Source organism: Pelmatolapia mariae, linkage group LG17 (genome assembly GCF_036321145.2).
Source record: "Pelmatolapia mariae isolate MD_Pm_ZW linkage group LG17, Pm_UMD_F_2, whole genome shotgun sequence".
In the NCBI taxonomy this organism is placed as follows: Eukaryota; Metazoa; Chordata; class Actinopteri; order Cichliformes; family Cichlidae; genus Pelmatolapia; species Pelmatolapia mariae.
Genome location: NC_086242.1, coordinates 22,284,733 through 22,310,352, shown reverse-complemented (window position 1 = coordinate 22,310,352; position 25,620 = coordinate 22,284,733). Strand labels below are relative to the sequence as shown.

The 25,620-nt window shown below is 39.6% G+C and overlaps 2 protein-coding genes across 2 annotated transcripts; both read left to right on the top strand.

Moving 5' to 3' along the window:
• Positions 1 to 9,921: 9,921 nt before the first annotated feature.
• Positions 9,922 to 11,108, top strand: LOC134615667 (H-2 class II histocompatibility antigen, A-Q alpha chain-like). Its single transcript, XM_063460254.1, has 4 exons — positions 9,922 to 9,986; positions 10,120 to 10,362; positions 10,499 to 10,780; positions 10,869 to 11,108. The coding sequence occupies exons 1-4, from the start codon at positions 9,932 to 9,934 to the stop codon at positions 10,997 to 10,999; spliced, it is 711 nt and encodes a 236-aa protein (XP_063316324.1). The 5' UTR covers positions 9,922 to 9,931; the 3' UTR covers positions 11,000 to 11,108.
• Positions 11,109 to 12,984: 1,876 nt separating this feature from the next.
• LOC134615951 (class II histocompatibility antigen, B-L beta chain-like) lies at positions 12,985 to 14,532 on the top strand. Its single transcript, XM_063460637.2, has 4 exons — positions 12,985 to 13,166; positions 13,423 to 13,716; positions 13,807 to 13,941; positions 14,272 to 14,532. The coding sequence occupies exons 1-4, from the start codon at positions 13,007 to 13,009 to the stop codon at positions 14,319 to 14,321; spliced, it is 639 nt and encodes a 212-aa protein (XP_063316707.2). The 5' UTR covers positions 12,985 to 13,006; the 3' UTR covers positions 14,322 to 14,532.
• The last annotated feature ends 11,088 nt before the right edge of the window (positions 14,533 to 25,620 follow it).

Below are 25,620 nucleotides of genomic sequence, written 5' to 3'. Positions count from 1 at the left end.
GAACTGACCAAGTTAGAGCTTTCAAAACATTACGAGATGCCCTGACCTCACCCCAAGTGCTCGCAATGTATGACCCCAACAGAAACATTAAAGTATCAGCAGATGCTTCATTCTATGGTCTTGGAGGTGTTCTTTTGCAGCTGTGGGAGGAAGGATGGCGACCAGTGGCGTATGCATCGAGGTCCCTTTCTCCTACAGAACAACGATACGCACAAGTGGAAAAAGAGGCACTGGCGTCTACATGGGCGTGTGAGCGTTTTTGTGATTTCCTGATTGGTAAACATTTTTGTCTCGAAACAGACCACAAGCCTCTCGTTTCCTTACTGGGAGGACAAGCTCTGGATCTCTTGCCACCCAGGATCCAGCGATTCAGAATGAGACTCATGCGTTACTCGTACACTGTGCAGTACGCCCCAGGGAAATCGCTCTGGACAGCAGATACTTTGTCCCGCTCACCTCTGAAAAAACCAATGAACATGTCAGACAAAGAGCTGATGGAAAGCACAGACATATATGTGGACAGTATTGTAGCAAACATGCCTGTCAGTTCATCATATATGCAAACACTGAAGGAGCAACTGAAAAGCGACAGTGTGTGTGCTCGCGTCATGGACATGTGCACCGAAGGCTGGCCAGAACATGCAAAACAAGAGCCTTTAATGCGAAATTACTGACCTGACCGAGCCACGCTCACTGTTGAAGACGGCCTTTTGCTAAAAGACACACGGCTTGTCATTCCTTCAGCAATGAGAAACGAGGTGCTGGAAAAACTACACGAAGGACACCAAGGTGTTGTAAAATGTAAAGCTCGTGCACGCCAAACAGTGTGGTGGCCCGGGCTGAGTCAACAAATCTCTGAGATGGTGCTCAAGTGCAAAACGTGTATTCAAGAAAGACACAATAACAGTGAGCCACTCATGCCAACAGAATACCCTGCCCGCCCATGGCAGAGAGTGGGCACAGATCTTTTCGAGCTGGGAGGGAAAACTTACCTTCTTGCTGTTGACTATCACTCTAGATTTGTTGAGATTGCTTTGTTAAACAGAACAAAATCAAACGATGTCATTACTCACCTGAAATCTTTCATTGCCCGTCATCGCATCCCAGAGGTCCTCATGTCTGATAATGGGCCACAGTATTCAGGTCAAACCTTTACAGACTTCGCAGCAGTGTACGGCTTTAAACACATCACCAGCAGCCCCAAGTTTCTGCAAAGTAATGGAGAAGCAGAACGTGCTGTGCAGACTGTAAAAAATCTTCTGAAAAAAGCAGCAGATCCTTATCTAGCTCTTCTTGCCTATAGAGCTACACCACTGCAGTCCGGATACAGCCCCACAGAGCTTTTAATGGGCAGACGTCTGCGAACCACACTGCCGATACTTCCATCGCAGCTGGAGCCTACACTGCCGGACGACGCCCTGCTCGCTCAAAAGGAAAGGGAGAAGAGGATGATGAACATGGCAAACTTCAACAGGCGCCACCGCGCAAAACCTTTATGCAGCCTGTCCCCAGGAGAGCAAGTTTGGGTGACTGATGTCAAAACTGCAGGCACTGTTATCCAAATCACTCTACACCCCGATCATACACAGTGGAGTTACCACAAGGGACTGTGAGGCGTAATCGCGTGCATTTGATTCCTTTAAGTTCACCAGTGCATGAACCTGCTAATGTGCCTGTGTTGCAGAAGCCTCAAACACCCAGTGTGATCCCTGCTACACCTGTTAACACGGATGTTGTCAGAACCAAGTCAGGGAGGGCAATAGTTAAACCTAAAAAGTTAGATCTGTAAGAGGAAAAAAAAAGTTGTTGTTATATAACTGCGTTATAATGGTTTTGTAGAGCACAGTAAAATAAATCTAAAACGTGTTGTCAAAAAAAAATAAGAAGAAGTAGAGAGAAACGAAAATAAAAAGGAAACAAAAACAAAAGGTTAAAAATGTAATGCAGATTGTTTGCCAGATGTTCTTGTATGGCTTTGAAAAAGAGGGGAAAAAAAAGAATCAAAAGGTAGTCTGGTCGAAAGTTCTGTCCTGAGAAAAGTAATATTCTGTTTTTGTTTAAAAGGGGAGATGTGGTGTATTCATAATTGTCTCTGGTACATTTGTTGTATGGGCAGTATGTGTTCATTGTTTGATTGTGTAATTACGTGTTACGCACTGGCAATGCATGCCGGGAGACGGTAATAGAGTGAGTAAAGAGTTGGTCTTACCGCACACAGTGGCCCCGCGTACTTATTCAGATTCAAAGTAAGAATCACACACAAACTTCAGTCTAAAACTACTGAAAATCACAGAATGATGATCTGTTCCAGAGTCCCTGAGAGGAAATCCTCAAACTCTCAAATGAGTTCTAACAATTAAGAGAAGAGAAAGGTTTTATCTCCCATTAGGGAATTGACACGCCGTTATAACAAGGTGAACCACATCACGAACAGCTGCAGAACCAAATTTAACCACTACAGTGGACACTACTAGAGGCTGTTTCACTTATATACACCTTTATGTGTGTCAGGTTAGACATCAGACAGCGCTCCACTGTGGTCAAACAGAGTATTACATCCATACTGATAAGCACGACCATACATACGAATCAGAACACTTTATTAATCCCTAAGGAGATTATGTCGTTTACAGGTGCCCCAAGAAGGTAACAGCAACAGATTAAACTATTTAAACAATACAATATGTTGCAGTGTATTGCATAATCAATGGGAAGGATTAAAAAACTTGAGGGAGTGACATTAACAAATAAATGTAACTGTAAAAGAAAAAGGGGAGGGATTAGGAGGAGAATGATGCAGGGCTTAGCATTGTGACGCATTTTCCAAAGTGCCTTTTTGTGGTTCTGAGCCACTTTTGTTTGAGTTCAGCCTCCACATTCATTTCTTGACATACTGTATCTCCTTTGTGCATCAGAAAATTCAGTGTTTCTGTAGCAGGATATCTAATGGTGATTTTTCTTTAATGCAATATTGGAAAATCACCACTAGAGGTCTCTTTCAACTACTCTTTTGTAGTATATTCAGTAAAAAGGACTGGATGTTGCAGTCCCTGATAATGTATTGCTATAGATGGAGAGACTCTTGAGGGATGGCTGTTATGAGGAAAGGCAGCCCAGAAACTTTGCCAGCAGCATAGACTATAGTGCCAAAGCTTTCTCTCACCCATCGAAATCATTTAATTCAGGCAGTGGCGGTCCTAGCATGTTTGGCGACCTGGGCGAACACTCCGTCTGGGGAGTGTCCCATGCCAACAGACTAAATTAACTGATCCACAAGGCCAGTAATGTTGTGGGGATGGAGCTGGACTCTGCTAGGGTGGTGTCTGAGAGGCAGATGTTGTCCAAGATAAGAACAATCATGGATAATACCTCCCACCCACTGCATGACATGCTGGCTACTCACAGGAGCACGCTCAGCGAGAGACTGAGATTACCAAAAAACACCACTGAATGACACAGGAAATCATTCCTGCCCGTGGCCATCTCCCTGTACAACTCCTCCATCTAACACACTGTAAACACTGCAATAGTTACACCCTTTTTACACACGCTCTTTTCCACTCTGTAATATTCTTGTCAATTTTCTTGATATTTATTTATAGTCCCCTCTGTTAATCCTTGATATTTATAATTGAGTGATCTGTATATATTAGTGCTATTTCTTAAATGTGTAAAATCTGTAACATGATGTATTGTTTAGAGTTTAGTCTGTTACTGTTACTGTTACTATTTTTACCATTTCTCCTTGGAGCAACTGTAACCTACATAATTTCCTTAGGGATTAATAAAGTATTCTGATTCTGATTGTTTCAGGATACATGACCTGCCATTATCCAGTGACTCATCTGCTTACCTGTATCTTTTGCTCGTTTCTCCTCCTCTTCTTTTCTCTTTTTTCTAAACTGAGCACCTGATAGCTTTGACCTCTTCTTGTCCATTTTCCATTGGTTTTAATTTTGCACTCCAGTATGAACACCCATCCCCCAACCCGAGGATCACCACAACATAACCTAATAGACCTACACTTTAGTTCACAGATTCACTTTGTCTGGGGTTTATTTCTGGGATTTCGCACAACCCAGGATTCAAATCATGAATACCAAATGGGCTTGGATTTACAACATTGTAAATGAAATGTCTGCCTGCGTCTGGAGCAGACCCAGGACACGCTGGAGAGATTATATCTCTCGGCTGGCCTGGGAACGCCGGATAAGCTGGAGGACGTGGCTGGGGAGAGGGCTTCTCTGCTTGGGCTGCTGCCCCCGCGACCCGGCCCCGGATAAGAAAATGGATGGATGGATAAATGAAATGTGCTCTATTTGGAAGCAGCCGACCCCCTCCCCTTTCGACAGGTTGTGTGTGAGACTTTAAATCATCAAACTGTAACTTAAAAATTTTAAATTGTTATTGATCCCTTTACCCCTAGTCCTAAAGTGTATATTTATTTTCTTACTCTTCTTATATTTATTATTTGTTTACTTGCACTGCTGTAACTGTCTCGTCGTCTCTCTATATACTGGACTGTATGTAGCGGAGATGACAATAAAGTTTACAGCAGCAAGCAGGTGCACCGAGGGCTCTCGCGCTCACTTTTCGCGTATAGAATTTCGAAAAACACATCGGTGCAAATTATAAGTCTGTATCATAATGTCTGGTGTTTTCGTGTTTGTTGGTTTGTTTTTATTTTGTTTTATTTTGCGACTTGGTTATTAGATGCCGCTCCAGCCAGCCAGAGAATCCCCTGCCGCCCCGCCTCTCTCCTCCTTGTGCTGCAAGCAGCAGGCGCACCTCGCAAACGGAGGGCGCCCTTACTCCCAGCAAATGGCCGTAAGAACACCGATCGGTGCCTATGCCATCCCCAAGTACGAGCAACTTTTTTTTTTCTTTTTTTTTTTGCCGATGCCCGTGATGCCGCCCCCCACCACGATGCTGCCCTGGGCAACCACCCATGTCGCCCATATCAAAAACCGCTACTGAATCCAGGTGTTCCAATCAAATATCTGTGAAAGGATCGCTCGCCCTCAGGAGATGAGTGAGCTCCAGTGTGGTACTATGACAGGATGACACTTTTGTAAAAAGTCCCGTTGCGACATTTCCTTGATACCAAATATTCCACAGTCAGCTGTCCGTGGTGTTATATCAGCGTGCACTGTAGAGCAGTGGTTACAGACCTAAAATCTTGTTAGGATGCCAAAATGGTTAGGGCGGGAATGCTTGTCCTGTTGGACCTCAGCTCAGCATCTGATACCACTGACCACAATATTTTACTACAGAAAACATATTGCAGCTAGGTATTGGCTGCCCCTCCCTGAGTCTTGTTCTTTAAGTTGCTTGAAGATGTTTCACCTCTCATCTGAGAAGCTTCTTCTCTTCTAAGGTCAAATGGTGGAGAGTCCCAGATTTAAGCCTTATGGGAGTGTCCCCCCAAGAGGGACAATGGACCCCCTAATGATCCTCTACCTAATCACACGAGCCAAAGTGTGAAAATGGGTGTAGGTCATAATCAGCCAAGGTTTCGGGGGAACTCGTTGTGAAACCTACACTGTAAAATCTAATTAGTTCCCAGAACTCAAAAAAATTATGGAAACTCGTTGCCTCAAAAAAATTGAGTAAAGCTTAGCTAAAAATGACTAAGTTAGGACAACTTATTTATTTTGAGTACTCTGTACAAGCTCATTTGTTCCCAGAACTCAAAAAAATTGGATCAAGTTTACGTAAGATGACCAAGTTAGGGCAACTTACTCATTTTGAGTACACTGTACAGCCGTGTTAGTTCCCAGAACTCAAAAAAATTATGGAAACTCGTTGCCTCAAAAAAAACTAAGTACAGCTTACTTAAGATGACTGTTAGGACAACTTATACATTGCAAGTCTGCAGTATTAAGAATAACTTGATATTTCTGACTTTCTGACAATGCTAATTGTTTACCTACTGACAAACATTTCAAGTTCAACTAAATGAAAAAACAATTTGTGGTACCATGAATATGATTAAAAATAATTAACAACAATTTTTGTAATGATGTTAAAATGAGCCCAACTTTTATTTTCAAACACAACAAAGTACAACAGCCAACATACTGGACACTGTTCTGCTGAACAACAAACAATTATATTGCCATCACTGTTATAATCTTACAATGAAACAAAGTCTCAGATGTAATTATTCTGAAAATAAGTTTAGGCCTACCACAAGCTTGTTTTGTACTTACATTACTTATATAATCAAAATAAAATATTTATTGTTCTGTCACAAGTGCAGTCTCTAATTTAAACAACACATTTGTTTTTCATTCCAACACAGGAGCTGGAATGTTGTAATATTTTAAGGATGGCTTGTTTCCAGTCCAGGCGTTACTGCCTGAATGACTATCACGGATCGAGGTGATCCAAATGTAGGTGCAGAAGAAAGTCTTTAACTTCCCTTAAGTACAGTGACAGTGGATGTGGGTTGGAGATGCAATGAGCTCGAACCTGCAGGCGACCATCTTCACTGACCACACCATCTGTGACGGAGGACTCATCTCTCCTGGTGTCCTGCAAGCAAACAATCATATTTTTTGGAACATGAACTTAATTGCTTTCTTAAAACATTTTTTTCTGCATTTGGTATAGAACAGACTCCAATTTAGACAATCTCAGGCTCCCTCCCCACCGGAGAGGTGACATTCAAAGTCCCAAATTGTCAGTCTGGATAGCCGTGACCACCACGCAACACACAATAATGTCATGAAAGCATCATTTTAAAAAGGGCTATGCAAACATGGCCAATAACTTTCATTCTAATGATGTGCAAAATGATTTGGGCACAAAACAAATTTTGCTGTTAGAAAACTTGCAGACTTCACTATATACAGTGTAGACCCTCTAAACTAAGTTTGAAGAAATGCAGACCAAACTGTTGTTGTTTGTTTACTTACACAGCATGTCTTGTAGAATTAACTGGAGTCACAGCAACAGCATAGTGCAGTCATATCTCAAGTCTAATAACAGAAGACAGGAAAAGATCAGTAAAGAACGTCTTGATGCATTCTCAATCATCCAGGAAAGTAAATCTCCAAAAGTTGAATCTGTTCATCTGGACGTTTCTTCCACAAAACGCTACGTCCAGATGAACAGATTCAACTTTTGGAGATCAGTAAAGAAACAACTTCCCCAAACCAAAGCACAAATACAACAATAAGTAAAACAGGCTGATCTAAAGTATGATTAAAGTTCAGCCTGATTAATATAAATGTCACTGACAGTTGCTAATATATTGGAAAACCAAAACACTTACCACTGAGTTGATGTCTTTCTGTCCAACAGGAGTGCTGGTCCCGAGCCTCAAAGACAGTAAGAAGCAAGCAGAGGGAGAAAAAACAGAACATATTTCAGAAACTGATTTGATCCTTAATGGCTGTGCAATCATTGTAACATAGAATTTGCTTATGTTGTTAAATAAAGGCTAGATTTGGCATTAATAGATGCCACAGATGTTCAAAAGCTGCCACAAAGCATGAAAAAATAGACGTCTCCGAAAACGTCGGAGCATTTTTGCAAATATGTGATGTCTTGATAAATCGAGCAGATATTTGAAATTTACACAGCTACATTCTCGCCTGAAAATATCTTAAAAGTTTATTTTGTGACCCAGAAAAAGTAATAAGTTTCTTAGCCGCGCTCCTCCGCCATTGCCGCGCTTACAAGTACGCACAGGCTCTGACAACCGGCCGACAAATGCGATCCTCCTTTTCCCCACACTACCCTTTCTGGGTCACAAAATAACCTTTTAAGATATTTTCAGGCGAGAATGTAGCTATGTAATGCTCAAATATCTACTTAATTTATCAAAATATCACATATTTGCAAAAGTGCTTCCAAGTTTTCGGAGAGCTCTGTTATCCACCCCCCACACCTATCCCACTCCTAACGGCTGCACCTCCCAAAGAATTTTGTCTGGGCTCTTATCTCACTTATTTATTTCAAACGATCAACAGAAAATTTCACCGACATAGTTTTATATAAGGTTTTTAAGGCTGTGGTGTTAATTTTTAAGTAACATGAGCCCAGCGGCAGCAGCAATGCTAGGCTAACACTAACTAGCTAGCAAGATTTAAAACCTGGTGCTAAACTAAGATAAGCCACAAATCAGTTTGAATAAGAGTAAACATTTACTCACCAAGTCAGTGTATCAGGTAAAGATCCACAGCAATGACAACAATAATATCTTGAGCTGAAGCTTCTCCAGGTTTGCTCAACATATTCCATAACAAATGCACCGTGAACATGCGGACTGATCCGCGAGGGAGGAGGACGGTAGTCACGTGGCATTTTCAAAACACATCTTTCATCCTTCCGCCCTGAGAAGCAAAACTTCCAGCTTACTTAGTTTTTCTAAGTTAGGACAACTCAAATTAATCGAGTTTATCAGCGTTTATGCATAAAAAGTACTGGTAACTTATTTAAATTGAGTTCTAATAACAAATTGATAAAAATTGAGTTCAGCCTATTTAATATTTTTAATTAAACACAATATTACATTTTACAGTGTAGCCTGATTCTATCATGTGATTTCCTGACATCAAATGGCCCAGGATGTGAGTGGGCATTAAGGCGTCTGGGAGGGATCTTGAAACTGGATTATAGACGGCAGACAGTTGGTGTCGTAAGCCACTGCCTCTGTTCAAAGATGGTCATTCACAGTGGACATGGATGACTTCTTTCACTCCGCTTTCAAACCATCTGTCCTCTCTGTCCAAAATGGACAACTTAAACAGAAGTCCAACTTAAAGAAGTCCAGACACGTTTCTTTCCAAGCTCCTTAGACAATCACATGAATATTTGTTTGCTCTAAAATCCACTTTGATGGTGTATTGTGGCCAAAATTACAAAAATGTTGTTGTCGTTTAAATACGTGTCGAGCCTGACTGTATGTTGTGAAACAGAAAAAGTAACTTGAAAGTTAGCAGAACTTGTTTGCTCTTGATTTTAAAATGCCATGCCAGGTGGCAGCATTTAACTAAATACAGTAATTAGGATTGCAGGATTGTGGGTTCAGCCTTCCTCGGGTGTTGGCTCTCCCTGTGCCCAGTGGCTTTTCCTCCTTACCTAGAAGTTATTATAAGAACAACAAGCAGGCAGATCATTGATTCTGCTTCACCTGCAAAAGCTTCAAAGCTCTTCTTGTGCCCCGCTTGTAAAGACTATGAATTGCAGGTTATTAAGGATGAGTAAACTCAACTTTAGCCATCAACACTTACCATCTGTTATATCTGCTAAGCTCATGTACCCCCATTATTTTAAATTACACAATTACCTCAATTTGTATCACACATTATGTTTGATCCTATATTGCACACAGATATGCATTGTAGGGTAATTTTGGAAGGTATAAAACTTTAGTGCTGACTCTTCTAGAGAACAACAGGGCTATGAATACTGGTGTTAGGGAATGTGCAAAAAGGTGCAGAAGAAGAAACACGAGTCGGACATGGGGTCTAAAGTCTCCAACTGCTGACCAATCGTGTTAACATTCTGGTTTTACCACACGCAATAAAAGTGTTTACTGCCTGAGTGTAGCAGCATTTTGTCTCTGAGTCCGAGAGACAGAGGTCCATGGCACCATGTAAAACTAATTTGAAATTCTAAATGTTTAATGATAAATTGTGAAAACTGATAATTTGAGCATTTTTGGCTTCTCTCTCATAAAAAACCCCAACTGTAACCACGGTGAATAGGTTTATTTGGATTTGATTTTTTGCTCAATAAATTGTATTTATCTTAGTTTAAGTTGTTCAGCAAGATCTACTTGACTCTTCCCCTCCCCCTGTTCTGCCCAGCAACATTTATATGATTTGTTTAATAATGAGGAAGTTGTCATGCATCACAGTAACTTTTAATACTAAAGACGAGCGAGACAAGGCAAAAGACTGAGAAGTACAGACTGAATATGTTCCTTAAAATTATAATTATTTTGTCTACAGCAGCCTGCGTCGAGGCTGAAGGTAGGTATCATTATTTCCCGTTACTGGTTCATCCGTAAACTTTCATCTTGTAAGCTGTATTTATGATTTATTGTTTTCGTAATTTAGAGTATTTTAACACTGTGTTTTTAACTGTGTTGTCACTTGATCCTAGGAAGTCATACACTTTGTTACACCTATGGATGCTTTGACTCAAGTGATACTCAAGCCTGTGCAGCATTTGATGGTGATGAAGTATTCTATGCAGACTTTAAAAAAGATCTTGTGATTTGGGAGAGCAAAATTCACCAAAGTTTCCGTTCACCCGACGCCTACAAATATACAGTATTATATCGAAGTATATGCAGAAATGACATCTACAGATGGAAGCCAGACAAGTCCGTAATAAAGAAAAAAGGTCAGTGAAACTCAAACTGTTATATTTCCTGTTCATATTTCACTGGTAATGCTGTGACTTTTTAGTACAGATTAGATTTATTTTTTCAAAAGCCAGAAAGTTGAATTTAAGTTAATCATGTGTTCATTTAATTTAGAACCACCAGAATTCATCATCTACCCCAGAGATGAAGTGATAACAGGGGAAGATAATACCCTCATCTGCTTCATCAACCACGTCTTTCCTCCTTCAATCAACATTAAGTGGACCAAGAATGATGTAGAAGTAACAGTGGAAGACCCTTTCATCAAAATTTTGTCCAATCCTGATGGGACTTCTTATGTTTTGTCCTACCTCAACTTTGTGCCAGAGAAAGGAGACATCTACAGTTGCACTGTGGAACATGAAGCGCTGGATGAGCCTCAGACCAGGTTTTGGGGTGAGAACAAAGAAGCTTCAGATATTTTAGCACATATAATACGATTTAATGTTTAGAATTCATCATTTCTTTCTGCTGTCCTCTGCAGAGGTTGAAACAGATGAGATCAGCAAAGGTCCAGCTGTCTTCTGTGGACTTGGCCTGAGTCTTGGATTGCTTGGAGTTTTCATAGGAACCTACTTTTTTTTAAAAGCAGGGCACTCTGGTCCCCCTGGTTGAGATGTATACTACATATTGTATAGAGCTCAGATTGCATAGTCCTTAGTTTGTTTCCCAATGCGCATAACTTTCATCTGTGTTTACTGAAAAAACCTGAACTGTCTCTTATTTGCAGCACTTATGTAATGGCTGTATACTGTATGTTTCATTGGCTTTTTAAAGTTCATTAATAAATAAAAAAATATTTTCACTGTCATTATGTTTTGTATAAGTTAGTATCACTATTATATGCTGTGTTAAAATTACCAGTGGTGATTGACAGTTTTCATTATGAACGCACTAGTCCCACAGATTTGAGTCTTTCTAGAAAAAAAACTGTTATGAAACGTGTCTTGATGCATGCTCAATTATTCCAGTAAGTAAATCGTTAAATGTTGATTCTGTTCATCTGAACATAGCTTTTTCAGTGGGAGAAACACTTTATTACTCATCCAAGTGACTTATTCAGTCTCAGCTGACTGCAGGTTTCCCCAACATTATAAACAGGACATTGCACAATAACTGAAACCAGCACATTGAATGAACAATGGGCTGTAAGGTCAGTTCAGAGATATCACATCAGTTATAAAACTGCACTTCTTTGGCTGATATGTCGGTGTTTCAATAGTAAAACTTCAGTTTTCCCTTTCATACTATTCATACTGTGCAGTAAAGCTGAACAGTGATATCACATTTTCAGATGTGACGCACTGCTGAACATTTTTGGTTCTTAGAGTTAGTGCAGAGCTTGAAGTCTGCATTACTCTTATTTTTGTTTTTAGTTCTGAAATATGCCTTATTAATGATCCATCACTCTAAAATCATATTAGGTGCATTATGTCAAGTAGAATGAAACTTGAAAAAAACTATGCTGTTTTTCTTTTATCTGAAATAAAGTAAAAACCAGACTAGAAAAAAGAATGTATCCATAAACTTATTAAACACATTGTTGCTGAGACGTCTACCTGATTGTAAGTCATCACACTTCATAAGTATTATTAATTACTCCACTATTATTAACAAGGATGTGAAAACTAAGTTTAAAATATATATAAATAAACCGATACAAGTGAACACATTCTGGAAAGTTACTGAAAATGAAAAATAGTTTGCTAGAAGTTTGTAGTTAGTTGCAGAGATTATTTAGGTGCCTTATTTTTGCGACAGAATATGAGGTTTTGTGATACAGTTCACTTTACCGACAAGAAAACTTCAGTAATGTTTTTCACAAGAGCTGTAAGAAAAGTGAAAGCATATCTTAACAATGCTTTCTGTAGGCTGAATTCTGTAATCTATTTTAAGCTCTAAACATTCATTTGCTGCTAGAGTCAGGTTCATATCGGTCTCTTTATATGAATCTTTCATCTATTTAGCATCTATTTAGAAAATCTAACAGAACAACGAGGTGAAATTTCAGCAGAAGAATGAAAGCCAGAAAACATTCAGCTGTAACATGAAGTAAAACTTGGTGAGGAAACTAACCAACTTGTCAAATCTTTATGAGTTATGCACATTTAATCTACAGTTTAAAACATTCTTCTTTACAGTCTCAACACAAAATGCTCCCACATCTCTCTACTGTTTCTGATTGTCAAACAACAGTTTAATTCTCCATATAAGTCACTTCATTTAGTATTAGTGCACAAACAAGTGCTAGCTGAACAAAGGATAAATGTAGTGGACAGAGGGAGTTTCTACTGCTTTCACTTCCTCGTTCTGGTGAACATGTCAATGCTGCAGATTAAGTCTTCTTCCTGTATCATCTTACAAGACACATGAAACATGCACTTACATAAGTTTATCCTGTTTGTGGCTTTTTCTCTTTTCAGTCTGGGTGAGTTTTGTGTTTGAACAAATCAGTGAAATATTAAATTCTAATTATTATTTTTAACATCAGTACATTTCTTTCCTTTTATTTCAGTTCTCACAGATGAAGACTTTTACCAAGCGAGAGGATGCTGTACATTCAAAGGGACACACTTTGAAGAAACTGAGTACATAGCAACTGTTTTTTTTAATAAGAACTTGATGGTGGAGTACAACAGCACAAGAGGCAACTGGACGGGATTCACAGCGTATTCAATTGAAGCAGTAAAAGGGTTTAACAGTGATCCCTTTGATGCACTATCAAGAATGCTTGAAAGGAAACTGTTGTGTACGGACAGGTTAGATGCCATCCAATCCGTAGGTAAGAGATTTGTTTCATAATAATGTTTTAAATCAAATGTTAAATAGGGTTTTGATGCTGTGAACTTTTTACATCAAATATTTTTATGATCATTTTTGATGTCATAAGATTATTATATTTGTTTTACTGTAAATAACAATAGTGCTTTATGAGTTTTGCTCAGTTGCATGACATTGCAGTTGATTTCTAAGTATGTCATAATTGACAACATACTCAGCTACAATATATTACACTACGTATTTTTTTTTTTTTTTAGATTATCTGACAACTATACCCACTGTCAAACTAAAATCAGTGAAAAGGCCTAATGGCGAGCACACATCCACACTTGTGTGCAGTGCCTACAACTTTTATCCAAAACAAATCAGAATGATGTGGATGAGGAACGGCCAGGAGGTGACCACAGATGTCAGTTACTCTGACGTGATGCCTAATGGTGACTGGTACTACCAGACTCATTCCTACCTGGAGTACATCCCAACTTCAGGAGAAAAAATTGCCTGCATGGTCGAACACCTTGGTCTCTCCGAGCCGATGTTTGTGGTCTGGGGTAAGTTTGCTGCTGTGATGCCAGTTAAAGTTAGAGAGATAAAACTGAAGCTGCATAATTACAACTTTCACTTTTATCTCACTGTTTCAGATCCCTCCCTCCCAGTGGCGCAACGAACTCAGATAGCTGTTGGACTGTGTGGACTCGTGATTGGATTTGTTATTGCAATATGTGGATTCATCTACTACAATAAGAAGTCTGCTGCATACATCACTGTGTGTCAAAGTAAGGAGTTTGTTGGAAGTGTGCATATTCTAACATATTCTGATCTAAAACTGAAAGCCTCGGTGTGCCCAGCACTCAGTACCTTTCATGACTTTGTCTCTTTTCTGTTTTCAAGAGAATCCTTAAAAAACTGTTCCTATACTTATTATAGCATAGATTGTTATTAAGTAGAACTGTTGCTTCATCATCATCATCATTTTTTCTATGCTGCTATTGCTGTGTTCAGAAATTTGGCCTTTTCTGTGGTTGCAACAACATTAAGTTTTGCTTACATTGTAAATCTGACCAATAGAGTTAATAATGCGATAAATATGTTCTTCTTTTTAACAGGGGAAGTGTTCATTTCTGTGGAATCCCTTCCTGAAGCTGGAGCAACTTAACAGCCTGAGCAAACACTTTTAATACAGGCACGCTCCATCCAAGGTGCCCCAAATATCACAGCTCTCTGAGTAACGATGTCTGTTGTGGGTGATTGGGGCTTTGCATCTTGTACCTACGGGACAGAGGATACATTTGTAATGTAGTTAATACTCTTATACAGTATAGTAACATAGTTTTATAGAAAAATGAATACATTTACAGCTGCATTGTGACTGGACTTTTATTTGACAGCTTTTGTGGTAATATAGTCATGATAGTAAAGCAGAGTTCTCATCTTAATAAAAATTTTCCTGACTTTTTGGTATCATAGTAGAAGTCACAAGTTCCACTCTTGATGTTTGAAAATAAAGCAAATGGGAACAACTGTGCCGTCCTGCTGCATTAAGCACATGCTTGATGCTGATGCTGCCCCTTTCTGTCTCAGTCACTACGACTCTCAGTAAATTCAACATAAACTGATATTTTTCTTAGAATTGAACATTTTCTCCGTTTATTTGTTTTATGTTTTTAATTTCTTTTATTGTGAATAAAATGTGACTCTATGAGGTTGGCAAATTATTGCATTTTGCTTTTATTTACATTTTACATAGCATCCCAGCCTTTTTGGAACTGGGTTTGTATTTCCAAACATGAGCCAATTTATTAAGTACACCTTGTGAGTACCTGTCAGGATCCTGGGTCTCCTGACCCAGCGTTTTTAATTCTTTGTGATTTTTGTGTTTTGTACTTGTGTGATTTATTCTATGGTTTCTAGTTTTGCTCCCTTGCCCCTTCATGTTTCTCTGTGCCCCCTCTGTTCGGTGTAAGTCTGTTTCTTGGTCTGTGTCTTTGCATGTTTTGAGTTTCTTGTGTTTTCTGTCATTCTGTATTGTGAATTATATTCTCATGGTTGGTCTTTTGTTACTCCCTCGAGTCTAGTTTCTTGTGTTCCATGCTTAGTATTTCCCTCTGTGTATTTTATTTCTTAGAGTTCTCTGCTTTATGGTTTATGTCTCTGTGTTTCTTAGTTGCTGTCTCCACCGTGTCAAGTTTGCGTCTCTGTGTTATACTTCCTGTTTTACTTTGAAGGTCTGTGTCTTATGTGAATGTGTCCTGCTTTGCTTCCTTGTCTCGTCACTTCTGATTTCTCCTAGCTGTGCCCTCCTTCTGTGTCTCATTCCCCTAGTTACTTCCCAGTGTATTTAAACCCTGTGTTTCTCTGAGTCAGTGTCACGTCGTCCCTCTTGCTGTGTGGATCTCCTTGTGTCTCCCTGTGAGTTTTAGGTTGTGATTTTCCAGTGTAGTTTAGTTTGCTTTTGAATGACTTTCCCCTGCCAGCAAATAAAGTTGAGTTCTTTGTGTTTAAACCTCGTGCCTGAGTGCCTGCATTTTGGGTTCAGCTCCTGCCTGCCACACAGCGCTTCTTGACAGTACCAGCTTGGACTATCTTTTCCCTTCCAAAACTTCCAGTGCTAACTTCTTGTAGGTAATGGTCCTCAGAAATTTTTGTCTGTATTGCCATGATAGCAGATAAATTTGAAGAAAAAGGTTTTGTTTCAGATTTTACGTCATTTTTTTTCACATGATACTTGACTACTGTATATACTGGCATTAACCCTCATGAAGCAGTAAACCCTGCGAGTTAACTAGTGGTGGAGGTGGAAAAGTAGAAAAACCCTGGAACACTAGGATGGTTCAAAAGCTACTCACAATGTGCACACCCACATGGTACTTTTATAAATAAGTACGAATAAGTAAGAGAAGAATTATTTTGAGATGTGTTGCTGTGACGAATCAGGATCAGTGGGAGAAATGTTTTATTACTCATCCAAATGACTTATTCAGTCTCAGCTGACTGCAGGTTTCCCAACCTTATAAACAGTACATTGCACAATATCTGAAACCAGCACATTGAATGAACAATGGGCTGTGAGGTCAGTTCAGAGATATCAGGTCAGTTATAAAACTGCACTTCTTTGGCTGATATGTTGGTGTTTCAGTAGCAAAACTTCAGTTTTCCCTTTCATATTATTCATACTGTGCAGTAAAGCTGAACAGTGATATTAGCACTTTTCACACATACATACATTCACATACATTTTCAGATGTGACGCACTGCTGAACATTTTTGGTTCTTAGAGTTAGTGCAGAGCTTGAAGTCTGCATTACTCTTATCCTTGTTTTTAGTGCTGAACTATGCCTTACTAATGATCCATCACTCTATAATCATATTAGGTGCATTATATCAAGTAGAATGAAACTTGAAAAAAACTATGCTGTTTTTCTTTTAACTGAAATAAAGTAAAAACCAGACTAGAAAAAAGAATGTATCCATAAACTTATTAAACACATTGTTGCTGAGACGTCTACCTGATTGTAAGTCATCACACTTCATAAGTATTATTAATTACTCCACTATTATTAACAAAGATGTGAAAACTAAGTTTAAAATATATATAAATAAACCGATACAAGTGAACACATTCTGGAAAGTTACTGAAAATGAAAAATAGTTTGTTAGAAGTTTGTAGTTAGTTGCAGAGATTATTTAGGTGCCTTATTTTTGCGACAGAATATGAGGTTTTGTGATACAGTTCACTTTACCGACAAGAAAACTTCAGTAATGTTTTTCACAAGAGCTGTAAGAAAAGTGAAAGCATATCTTAACAATGCTTTCTGTAGGCTGAATTCTGTAATCTATTTTAAGCTCTAAACATTCATTTGCTGCTTGAGTCAGGTTCATATCGGTCTCTTTATATGAATCTTTCATCTATTTAGAAAATCTAACAGAACAACAATGAGGTGAAATTTCAGCCAAAGGTCCAGAACAGCAGAAGAATGAAGCTACCTACAGTGTGCACACCCACATGGTACTTTCCTAGCAATTAAGTAAGAGAATGGTTATCTCAGTATGAAGGGATCAAACACAGATCTATCACAGGACGAGTCAAAATCGTCCTGTGGTATGTTTTGACAGTGCAGACCAATGCAGAGGTCTGGGGCAACAACTATAAAACGACATTACATTCACTTTTTACTCTTCAAAAAAAAAGCAGTTCGAATCATTCACAATACAGGTTATAGGGAACATACAAACTAGAGATGGCACGATACCACTTTTTTATGTCCGATACCGATACCGATATCATAAATTTGGATATCTGCCGATACCGATATTAATCCGATATAGTGTGTTTTTTAATCAATAAAACTGTTTTTTTAAATATCTTGCTGCATTTTGTATAAGTTCATACTCAAGTTTAAATAAACAACAACACTAAAGCTATTCTGTTATACCTGTATGTAAAAAATACACTGCACCCAAAATATTTCATAGTTCAGCAACACTGATCAATCTAATAAACCTTACCTAACTTAAACCTACTCCATCCTCCCTATTCTGGTATTTTAAAGAGTACTTAGCAGAAATATTAAGCAACCTAACTAATAGGGTTGCAAACTCCCAGCAAAAAAAAATATAGGGAACCACCCCCACCCTCCACCTCATGATGCTTAATCGACGTAATCAACTTTAATTTGATGCAGTGTGAAAAAAATGCACAGAAATAAATTATTTTTCAAGAATAATTAAATATATTCAACATCTTTCTTCTACAGAATTGCAGACTGCACAGATGGTACTTTCCCAAAGGAAAAAGTACTATAGCTTACTAGGGTATATTAGACTTAACAGTTACTATATACAGTAATGGACTTCTATACATTTTACATCAGATTAAAACTTTGGGTGTAAGATTCAGATAATTATTTATTAAAAGCTAGACATTTTAAATGAGAATAAGAAAGATAAGTATGTCTTTGTGCCCCCTTTTCCCTGTTAATGCCCTATCGGCCCCCCTGGCTAAACTTTGCTAGATCCGCCCCTGCACAGTTACCAGCCGTCAGCTACGTAGAAAAGGATCCTGGTCTAGAAAGTAATATTAAATAAATTCTAACAACAGCTTATCAAGGTTAAACGTGCTGCTGTTGTTCAGCCGCTGGTTTCCTCTTTCTGGTGCAAAGTGGGCCAAAAACAAAGAAGAGAGATGGACTCGCGACAGAAAAGCCGATCAGCTGATCATTAAGCAGTTTCACGATTGAAGTAGCAGCAAGAGAGGGAGAGAGAAGAGGCTCCATATATCGGTTGTTAAGCTTAACGTAGGTACGCTTTACAAACATTCAGAGATGAACTTACACACTTGCTTTACTTCTCTCTGGGATAACTTCCTCGGAGATGAAATGCTGGATTGCTAGCGAGGCTACAAATAAACACAGCCGCTCTATCACGTGAGCACACTGCTTCGATATGCTACGGTTACAAGCCGAGTTACGTCGTGTCGCAAGTTTTGTGAGGTGCTTTTTTGATATTTAATGGATCGGATTACATTTTTTAATTTCTCGCCGATATCCGATCCAGTAATTTAGGTCAGTATCGGACCGATACCGATACTTAATATCGGATCGGTCCATCTCTAATACAAACTCACTATTTTTGCAGTCTGAAATATTGAAAATTGCCGATCTAGTGAAATTCCAAACAGCACAAATTGTATTGAAAGCAAAAAATAAGGAACTGCCACGTAATATTCAGAGTATGTTTTTTTTTGAAAGAAGGAAGTTATAATTTAAGGGGTTTTTGTAACTTTTGTAACTTCAAAACAGGAAAGCTTTTGTGTTTCTGTTCATGGAGTGAAACTGTGGAACAGTTTGAATATGGAATCAAAGTCCAAACATAAAACAGTTCAAAAAAGAGTTATAAAAATATGATCTTCTTGAACTATAAAGAAAGGGAAAATATTGAAATTAAGTGAATGTCTGTATTTAAAAAAATTCATGATGTGATATTATAGTATATATTATATATTATATCAGAAATCTGTTCACTATTTTTATTACAGATTATATCAGTAAGGAAGCTGACTAAATATTAACTGATAACTTATGGCAAAGGGGTGGGATTAAATAAGTGTGTACTTCTTCCTACTCCCTTTCAACATGTAAATGAATCAGAATGGTAGCAATATTGAAATGTATTGACTTTTGCATAGTATTTTTTCTCTCTTATTTTCTTTACTAAATGTACCTGTATATTGTTTACATGTTTGAAATAAATTAACAATGAAAAAGTGCTTGCTCATGGTGGGTGATCATGATCAACAGTCCTTATATTTAACGGTGCGTTCACACCGAACGCGATAGGCGTGAGCCAAAACGCCCCAAATGCCCCTAATTTGACGCGTGCACATTCGCACCTCAACGCGTGTCCAAGAAAAATCCATCGCGCCGCAAAATTGCATCTTTTCACGCGCGTGAACCGGAAATGTGGGAGGAATGTGGGAGGAAGTTGTGCCAGATGTGTTGTGCTGCAGATGTCCTCTGAATAAACACATTATCTTGTTAGCGGAAAGGTATTTGTACATCAGTGGGAAAATAACGGGACAGTAGGCGGGCTTGCTAGCTTTTGCGCGGCTTCATCGGGTCAGTCTGAAAATTAAAAAGAAGAATGAATGAACTTACTGTTAGAGTAGATTGTTAAATGTTTGTCATTTTTATGCTTGCCAACTTTGATGAAAGGGATTCCACTGTCCTTCCCCCCAGATTCTCGGGGTTCTGGGTAGGGGGCTGTAAGGTTTTATTGCAGATACATCCTATCTGGAGGATCTACTTCTTTTGATCTAAGCTTCCTGAGGTTACGACCCTTTGGTCAGCAGGAGGTCTAACACACACAAACACACACACACACGCACACACACACACACACACACACATTCCTACTTACATATAGAAGTTCACACATATACATACAATGCGGGGGGTGTTGCTTTGCTGTGTTTTGTGTGAACTGTCTCTCAATAAAAGCCAGCGAGAGGAGGCCATCATGGGGTTCATTGTCGTGCTGGACATAGATGTGGCCTCCCTTGCGCAAGTAACACTGTTGCCTTGTTTTTCTTTCATGGGAATAAGTCCTGGATACAGCGGGGTCTGTGTTTAGACCCAACATTTATTTGGTCCTTCGAGCCGGATCCTAACACATCGCATCCACCGCGAGGAGAGGGAGAGGACGCCACCGCAACGTCTGGGATGATTGACGGAAAGCCCTAGTGCCTTGCTTGTCACTAGGCCGGGAAGTTTGCGTCTGAACTCCCCTCGGGATGGATGACGATTGACGGGATACAGAGACTCTTCCCATGAACGGAAACAACACGAACAGTAAGTATAGAAGGCCTTAGAGAGCGGCTACGTGACCCTGCGTTGATCGCAGGAACGGGAGCGCGCTAGCCGCGTGAGAGAGACGCAGGCTTCTCCGCCGTGTGGGGCGTGGAGACAACCTAGGGTCGGTAGCTCCGCCGTGAGGAGTGTTCGGAATCTCCGCCATTTGGGGCGTTGGAGAGTGTCCGACGGTTGAATTCTCCGCCATATGGGGCGTTTGAGAGTTTTCAACAGAGAGCGCTAGCTGTGCGTGTAGACGCAAGCGATAGGCCTATGTGTGTGTGTGCGGGCCAGACGTGGTCTGCGTGAGTGTGGCTGATTGTTGTCTTGTGTGAGAATAAAATATGTAAGTCTGCCTTAGAAGGGGATGTAAAATTGTGGAGAAATTTTCACCGGGCAGCACGTAGTATGTAGGTTGTTGGCGTAAGAAATATGGATTTGAAGGGACATTAGTGGAAGTTCAGTGTAAAATGTTGGTAGAAAGAATAGCTGTAAGTGTAGCAGGTAAAACAGGGAAAGTTAAGCGGAGGAAGGAAGTTGTGGCTGGAGCAGGCTCAAAAGAGAAGAGAGGCACAGAATGTTAAATGAGCAAGAATGTTAGCAGAAAGAAGAGCGTGAGTGAGCAGAGGTGGCTGAGTATTAGGAGCAGCATTGAGTCCAAAACAGACTAGGAAAGAGAGGAAAGAGAAAGCAAAGAAAGTGAACATAAACGTTGCAACCACCTATCCATCTTTGACAACAGACAAAACAGAAAAAACATGGTGTTTAAGTTTGCCTTGAAAGAGGATGAAATACACTGCAAAGTTTTTTATTGGGCAGCACGTGGTGTGTGGATCGTTGTTGAATGAAGTGAAATTGTGCTCTAAGCAGAAGCGAGTGTGAGTGTGTCTGACGTCACGGTGTGTGTGAAAAGGTATCCAGCTGGGGCAGACGTGATTCTGCAGGTCACCTGCCCAGTGGACAAAAAGAAATAAAATAGTTGTGTGGATGAATGATAGCACGAAGAGTGTTTGGTGTTTCTCAGCCTGAAACAACTGTAATGCTACTTTCCTTTTTCGGAGGAAAGGACAGTTTAAAAAAAAAAAAAAAAAAGGGAGAGAGAGAGATGTGTGTTGTTTTAAGCAGTGATGAGAAAAATGAAAATGTGATGAGAGAGGAACACGAAAACATACAGAAAATGCATTAACCATACTAACCCTACATGCATACACAATAAATGATACTCATGAAGACCAGACAGCATCTTAAGCATGAGATTCTGTTTGTCATCTTGTCCAAGTCACTAGTAAGATGAAAGTGATACACAGACTAGTGGACTGAATATTATTAGTAGGACAGATGACTGCATCACAGAGGAGAAAACAGAATGCTGGTGAGGGGTCTTACATGAATGAGCTGAGTGAGCTGATTGTGAGTTTCTGGTGTGTGAAGAAGTTTTACCATGGCACACATTTGGTTACATGAGAAGAAACTTTATGTGATGAGACAACAGGGTTATGCTGTATGTTGTGTGTGGCTAATTGGATGGATGTTTGAGATTAAACTGGCTGTTGATTTGTCTTTTGTTACTAAGTTGAGCCTGCCAATTGGGTTGGTACGATTTATCCCCCTGGCATGAAGAACACGTGTCATGATTTAACAAGGTCTTTCTTTCCTTTGATTTCCTTTATTTTCTTTCCTGTCTTTTTATTTTGTTGCTTTCATGGTGCACTGAAAGTTTCGTTTGATGATCTCTGTTTGAGCAGAGATGCACGATTAGAACAGAAGCGTTATACGACTCGTCGTCGAGAAAACTGTTGCAAGTGAGTTTCTCCAAAAATTAAAATGGGCTTGGGAGAAAGCCATTTATTTGGGACAATCAGAAAACAAGTCCCTGCCAAAAAGGATTCGGCGACGTAATCCGATTTTAAAGTTTTTCTTTTTCTTTTGAAATGACGTCATTGCTGGCAGTTGAAACTTATTGCGTCACGAGAGGTTCTACTGTCAGCAAATAACAAATGAGTGAAAAAACTGACTGACAAAAGCTGACAAGACTGACTGACTTAACACCATTGTGTGAAGTTAACCCCCACCTGACAAAGGTGTGGATGTATCTCTGTGTGTGTCTATTGCAGGAGCAGAAGGAGACCACAGGAGGAAACTTGGTTCACATGACTATGTGAACTCTGCAAATTTAACTTTTTAGTTTAAAATTTTCTGTGTCTGTGAATTCACCATGGGTTTGTTATTAACTACCTTGTGTTGCTCACAGAGATTACTGTGAGAAAGAGTGTATACAAATGCGCAGCGCTAACATTTACATTTCTTTTTACAGCAGATGGTTAATCATGTCATTCGATCATGTGATTTATAGCAGGACACAACTTAATGATGTTTTTTTTTATCGCAGGATTACTGAGATTTGGTGTGAAGAAAACTGTGGTTACAGGCTGTGTGTTGGTGATTAAATTACACTGTGTTGTGGAGAAAATATGAAGTTACAGGGAAGAAGTGAATACAGTGTGGGATATATTGTGTTTGAAACCAGTGTTACTTTTCTCACAGCAGAGTGTTAACTTTATGACCTTTTTACAGCATCTCTGGAATCTGGATGGCCCACACCTGACCACCAGGATGAACCGTGTGTTTGGCTAATGTTTGTTTTCCTTTAAGAGTGCTTGTAAAGGATTCAGCACAGACAGACAAGTGACAATTGAACAACTGTGCAGTGGTTACAGAATAGTTGAACATGGGGCTCATTAGCTGGCCACTATTGAGCTCACAGTGATAAAATGAGTGGAGTGACATTGCTTAAGGAAAGTCACCAATTAAATTGTGGAATAAATTGGGATGATTCATAATTTGGGACAAATTATGGTAATAATAGTGATTTAATGATTGGAGGAAACCTGCGCATGATACTTGCTTTGTGATGTTGAATACTTTATTACACTTATGAACTGCAGTTAGTTGCAAGTGTGAAGTTGTTTTAACTTTAAGACTTTGTCTTCTAGGATACAGGCTCCAGGTGGAGCTGGGAGTTAAACAAGTTAAACATTTAATTGCTGACTGATGTTTTTACACAGGGTTACAGGTTGGAGTGAAGCTGCTCCAAAGGACAAACCCTGGAGATTGTTTTAGGGAGACTGTGCAACATTCTTGTACATGTCTCATTGGGGAGTTGACACATGGTGGAAGCCATGTGGCGAGAGGAGTGTCATTTTAATTTGCAGATGTCGTGAGACGCCATGACGAGAAGGAGTGACTGAGAGGATCGTCCACAAGATGGAAGCTGAAGCCTGGAGAGAGTCTTCAGGAGGATCGGAGATCACCTTCAGCACAGAGAGCTGTGCTACTGGGCTTCCAGGAGATCGTCATGAGGAGACTCTGCACAGCAAAATCCTAAATAAGATGAAAGGCTTTCGACGTTGACGTTGAGGAAGACAACTAAGGTGTACGACGTGCTCTGCCTTAAAAATCTTCAGCAGCGTTGGAACATGAGAACCTGAGGGAGCGTGCCAAGCTCCGAAGAGTGACAGCGCAGAGGAGGTCCAGCGATGGACTTGTGGTTCTGTGAACAGCACAAATGCCAGGTGACTGTGACATAACTAACAGCACATTTTCCACAAGTGAAGCCAGTAACTTATTATCCTAAAAGATTAGCTCTAGTTGCTTGTGCTTTACTTCCATGCGTGAGATCAGTATGTGCAGCAGCTTAAGCTGTACAATGTTTCAGCAAATAGTTTATTTCACCCTTTTGACACTGTTAGTTCCACACGAGGTGGATGTCTACTACTACAGACTAAAGTTACATTTTTGTCACTTACAAGACACTTGTCTTTAATGTTACTGTTACTCTCACAACCACATATTACCATAAAATGGTGCACAATTCTGAATCCGTCAAACCTTTTGCCAACGAAAGAAGAGGGCACTTCTCATGAGTGTAGAGACCACGTAGAGAAGGAGAGTAAGCCGAGGGATGACTTGATAGATGTGCCACTTGTTGAGGGAAAGGTTTGGTTTGTTGATGGTTTGAGTTTTACAACAGCAGAGGGACAGACTAAAACAGGTTTTACTGTAGTAGACAGTGAGAAAGTTATCTGTGTAGGACAACTAGCATGTTTCATATTTGTTTAAGCAGCAGAGATGGTAGCTTTAACGGAAGCGTGTAAAGCTGTAGAGAAACAAAATGTGACAATATACACTGACAGCCAATATACATTTGCTACATTACATTTCTTTGTAGTGCAGTGGGTGAGACGAGGTGTGACAGCCCCTACAGGGAAACCTGTAGGACATGCCAAACTCTTGCAAAATCTGCTGGAGGCAGTGTTATTACCCAGTAAAATTGCCATTTGTAAATGTGAAGTACACATGTGAGGGAAAGATCCAGTTGCATTAGAGAATGCTTTTGCACATAAGATCGCGAAAGAGGCAACTTTAGGAGAACATGTTGTTAACGTTTTAGCAGTGCAATGCCAGCAGACGTTGGCTATTATGCGGGATGCACTGGTAGACATGCAGGGCCACTGACCTACTGCAGGGAAACAATTGTGATATACAGAAGGAGCGAGTTTGCAGGATGGTGTTTGTTATCTGTGTGATAAACCAATACTGCCTTAGACTTTGTATAAGACTGCTGCTATTTTGCGCCATGGGCTTTGCCACGTCGCAACAGGAGGGAGATAATGAGTAGTTTATACTTTAAGATTAAATACCCTTTAAAAAAACTTTTTTGTAGGTCATGTATGATATGTTGTAAGCATAATTCTCGGGGTAATTTGAGACCTAAGAGAGGGAAATTCCCCAGACCCAGTCACCCATTTCAAGTTATTCACATGGACTATAGAGCTGTCCAACTGTAATAACTATGAGTATTGTTTAGTGATAATGGTCCACATTTTGTAAATGAAGTGATTAGATTAACTGCACAACATCTAGGGATAACACTAAAAACATCATTGTTCATATCACCCACAAAGTGCAGGGTTGATAGAGAGAACTAATGGAACAGTAAAGCTAAGACTTAGGAAGACACGCAGGACATGGTTAGACTGTGTATAGAATTTGTTAAGATGTATATGAATGTACATGAGGATTACTCCAATAGAGAATGGTCTGACTCGT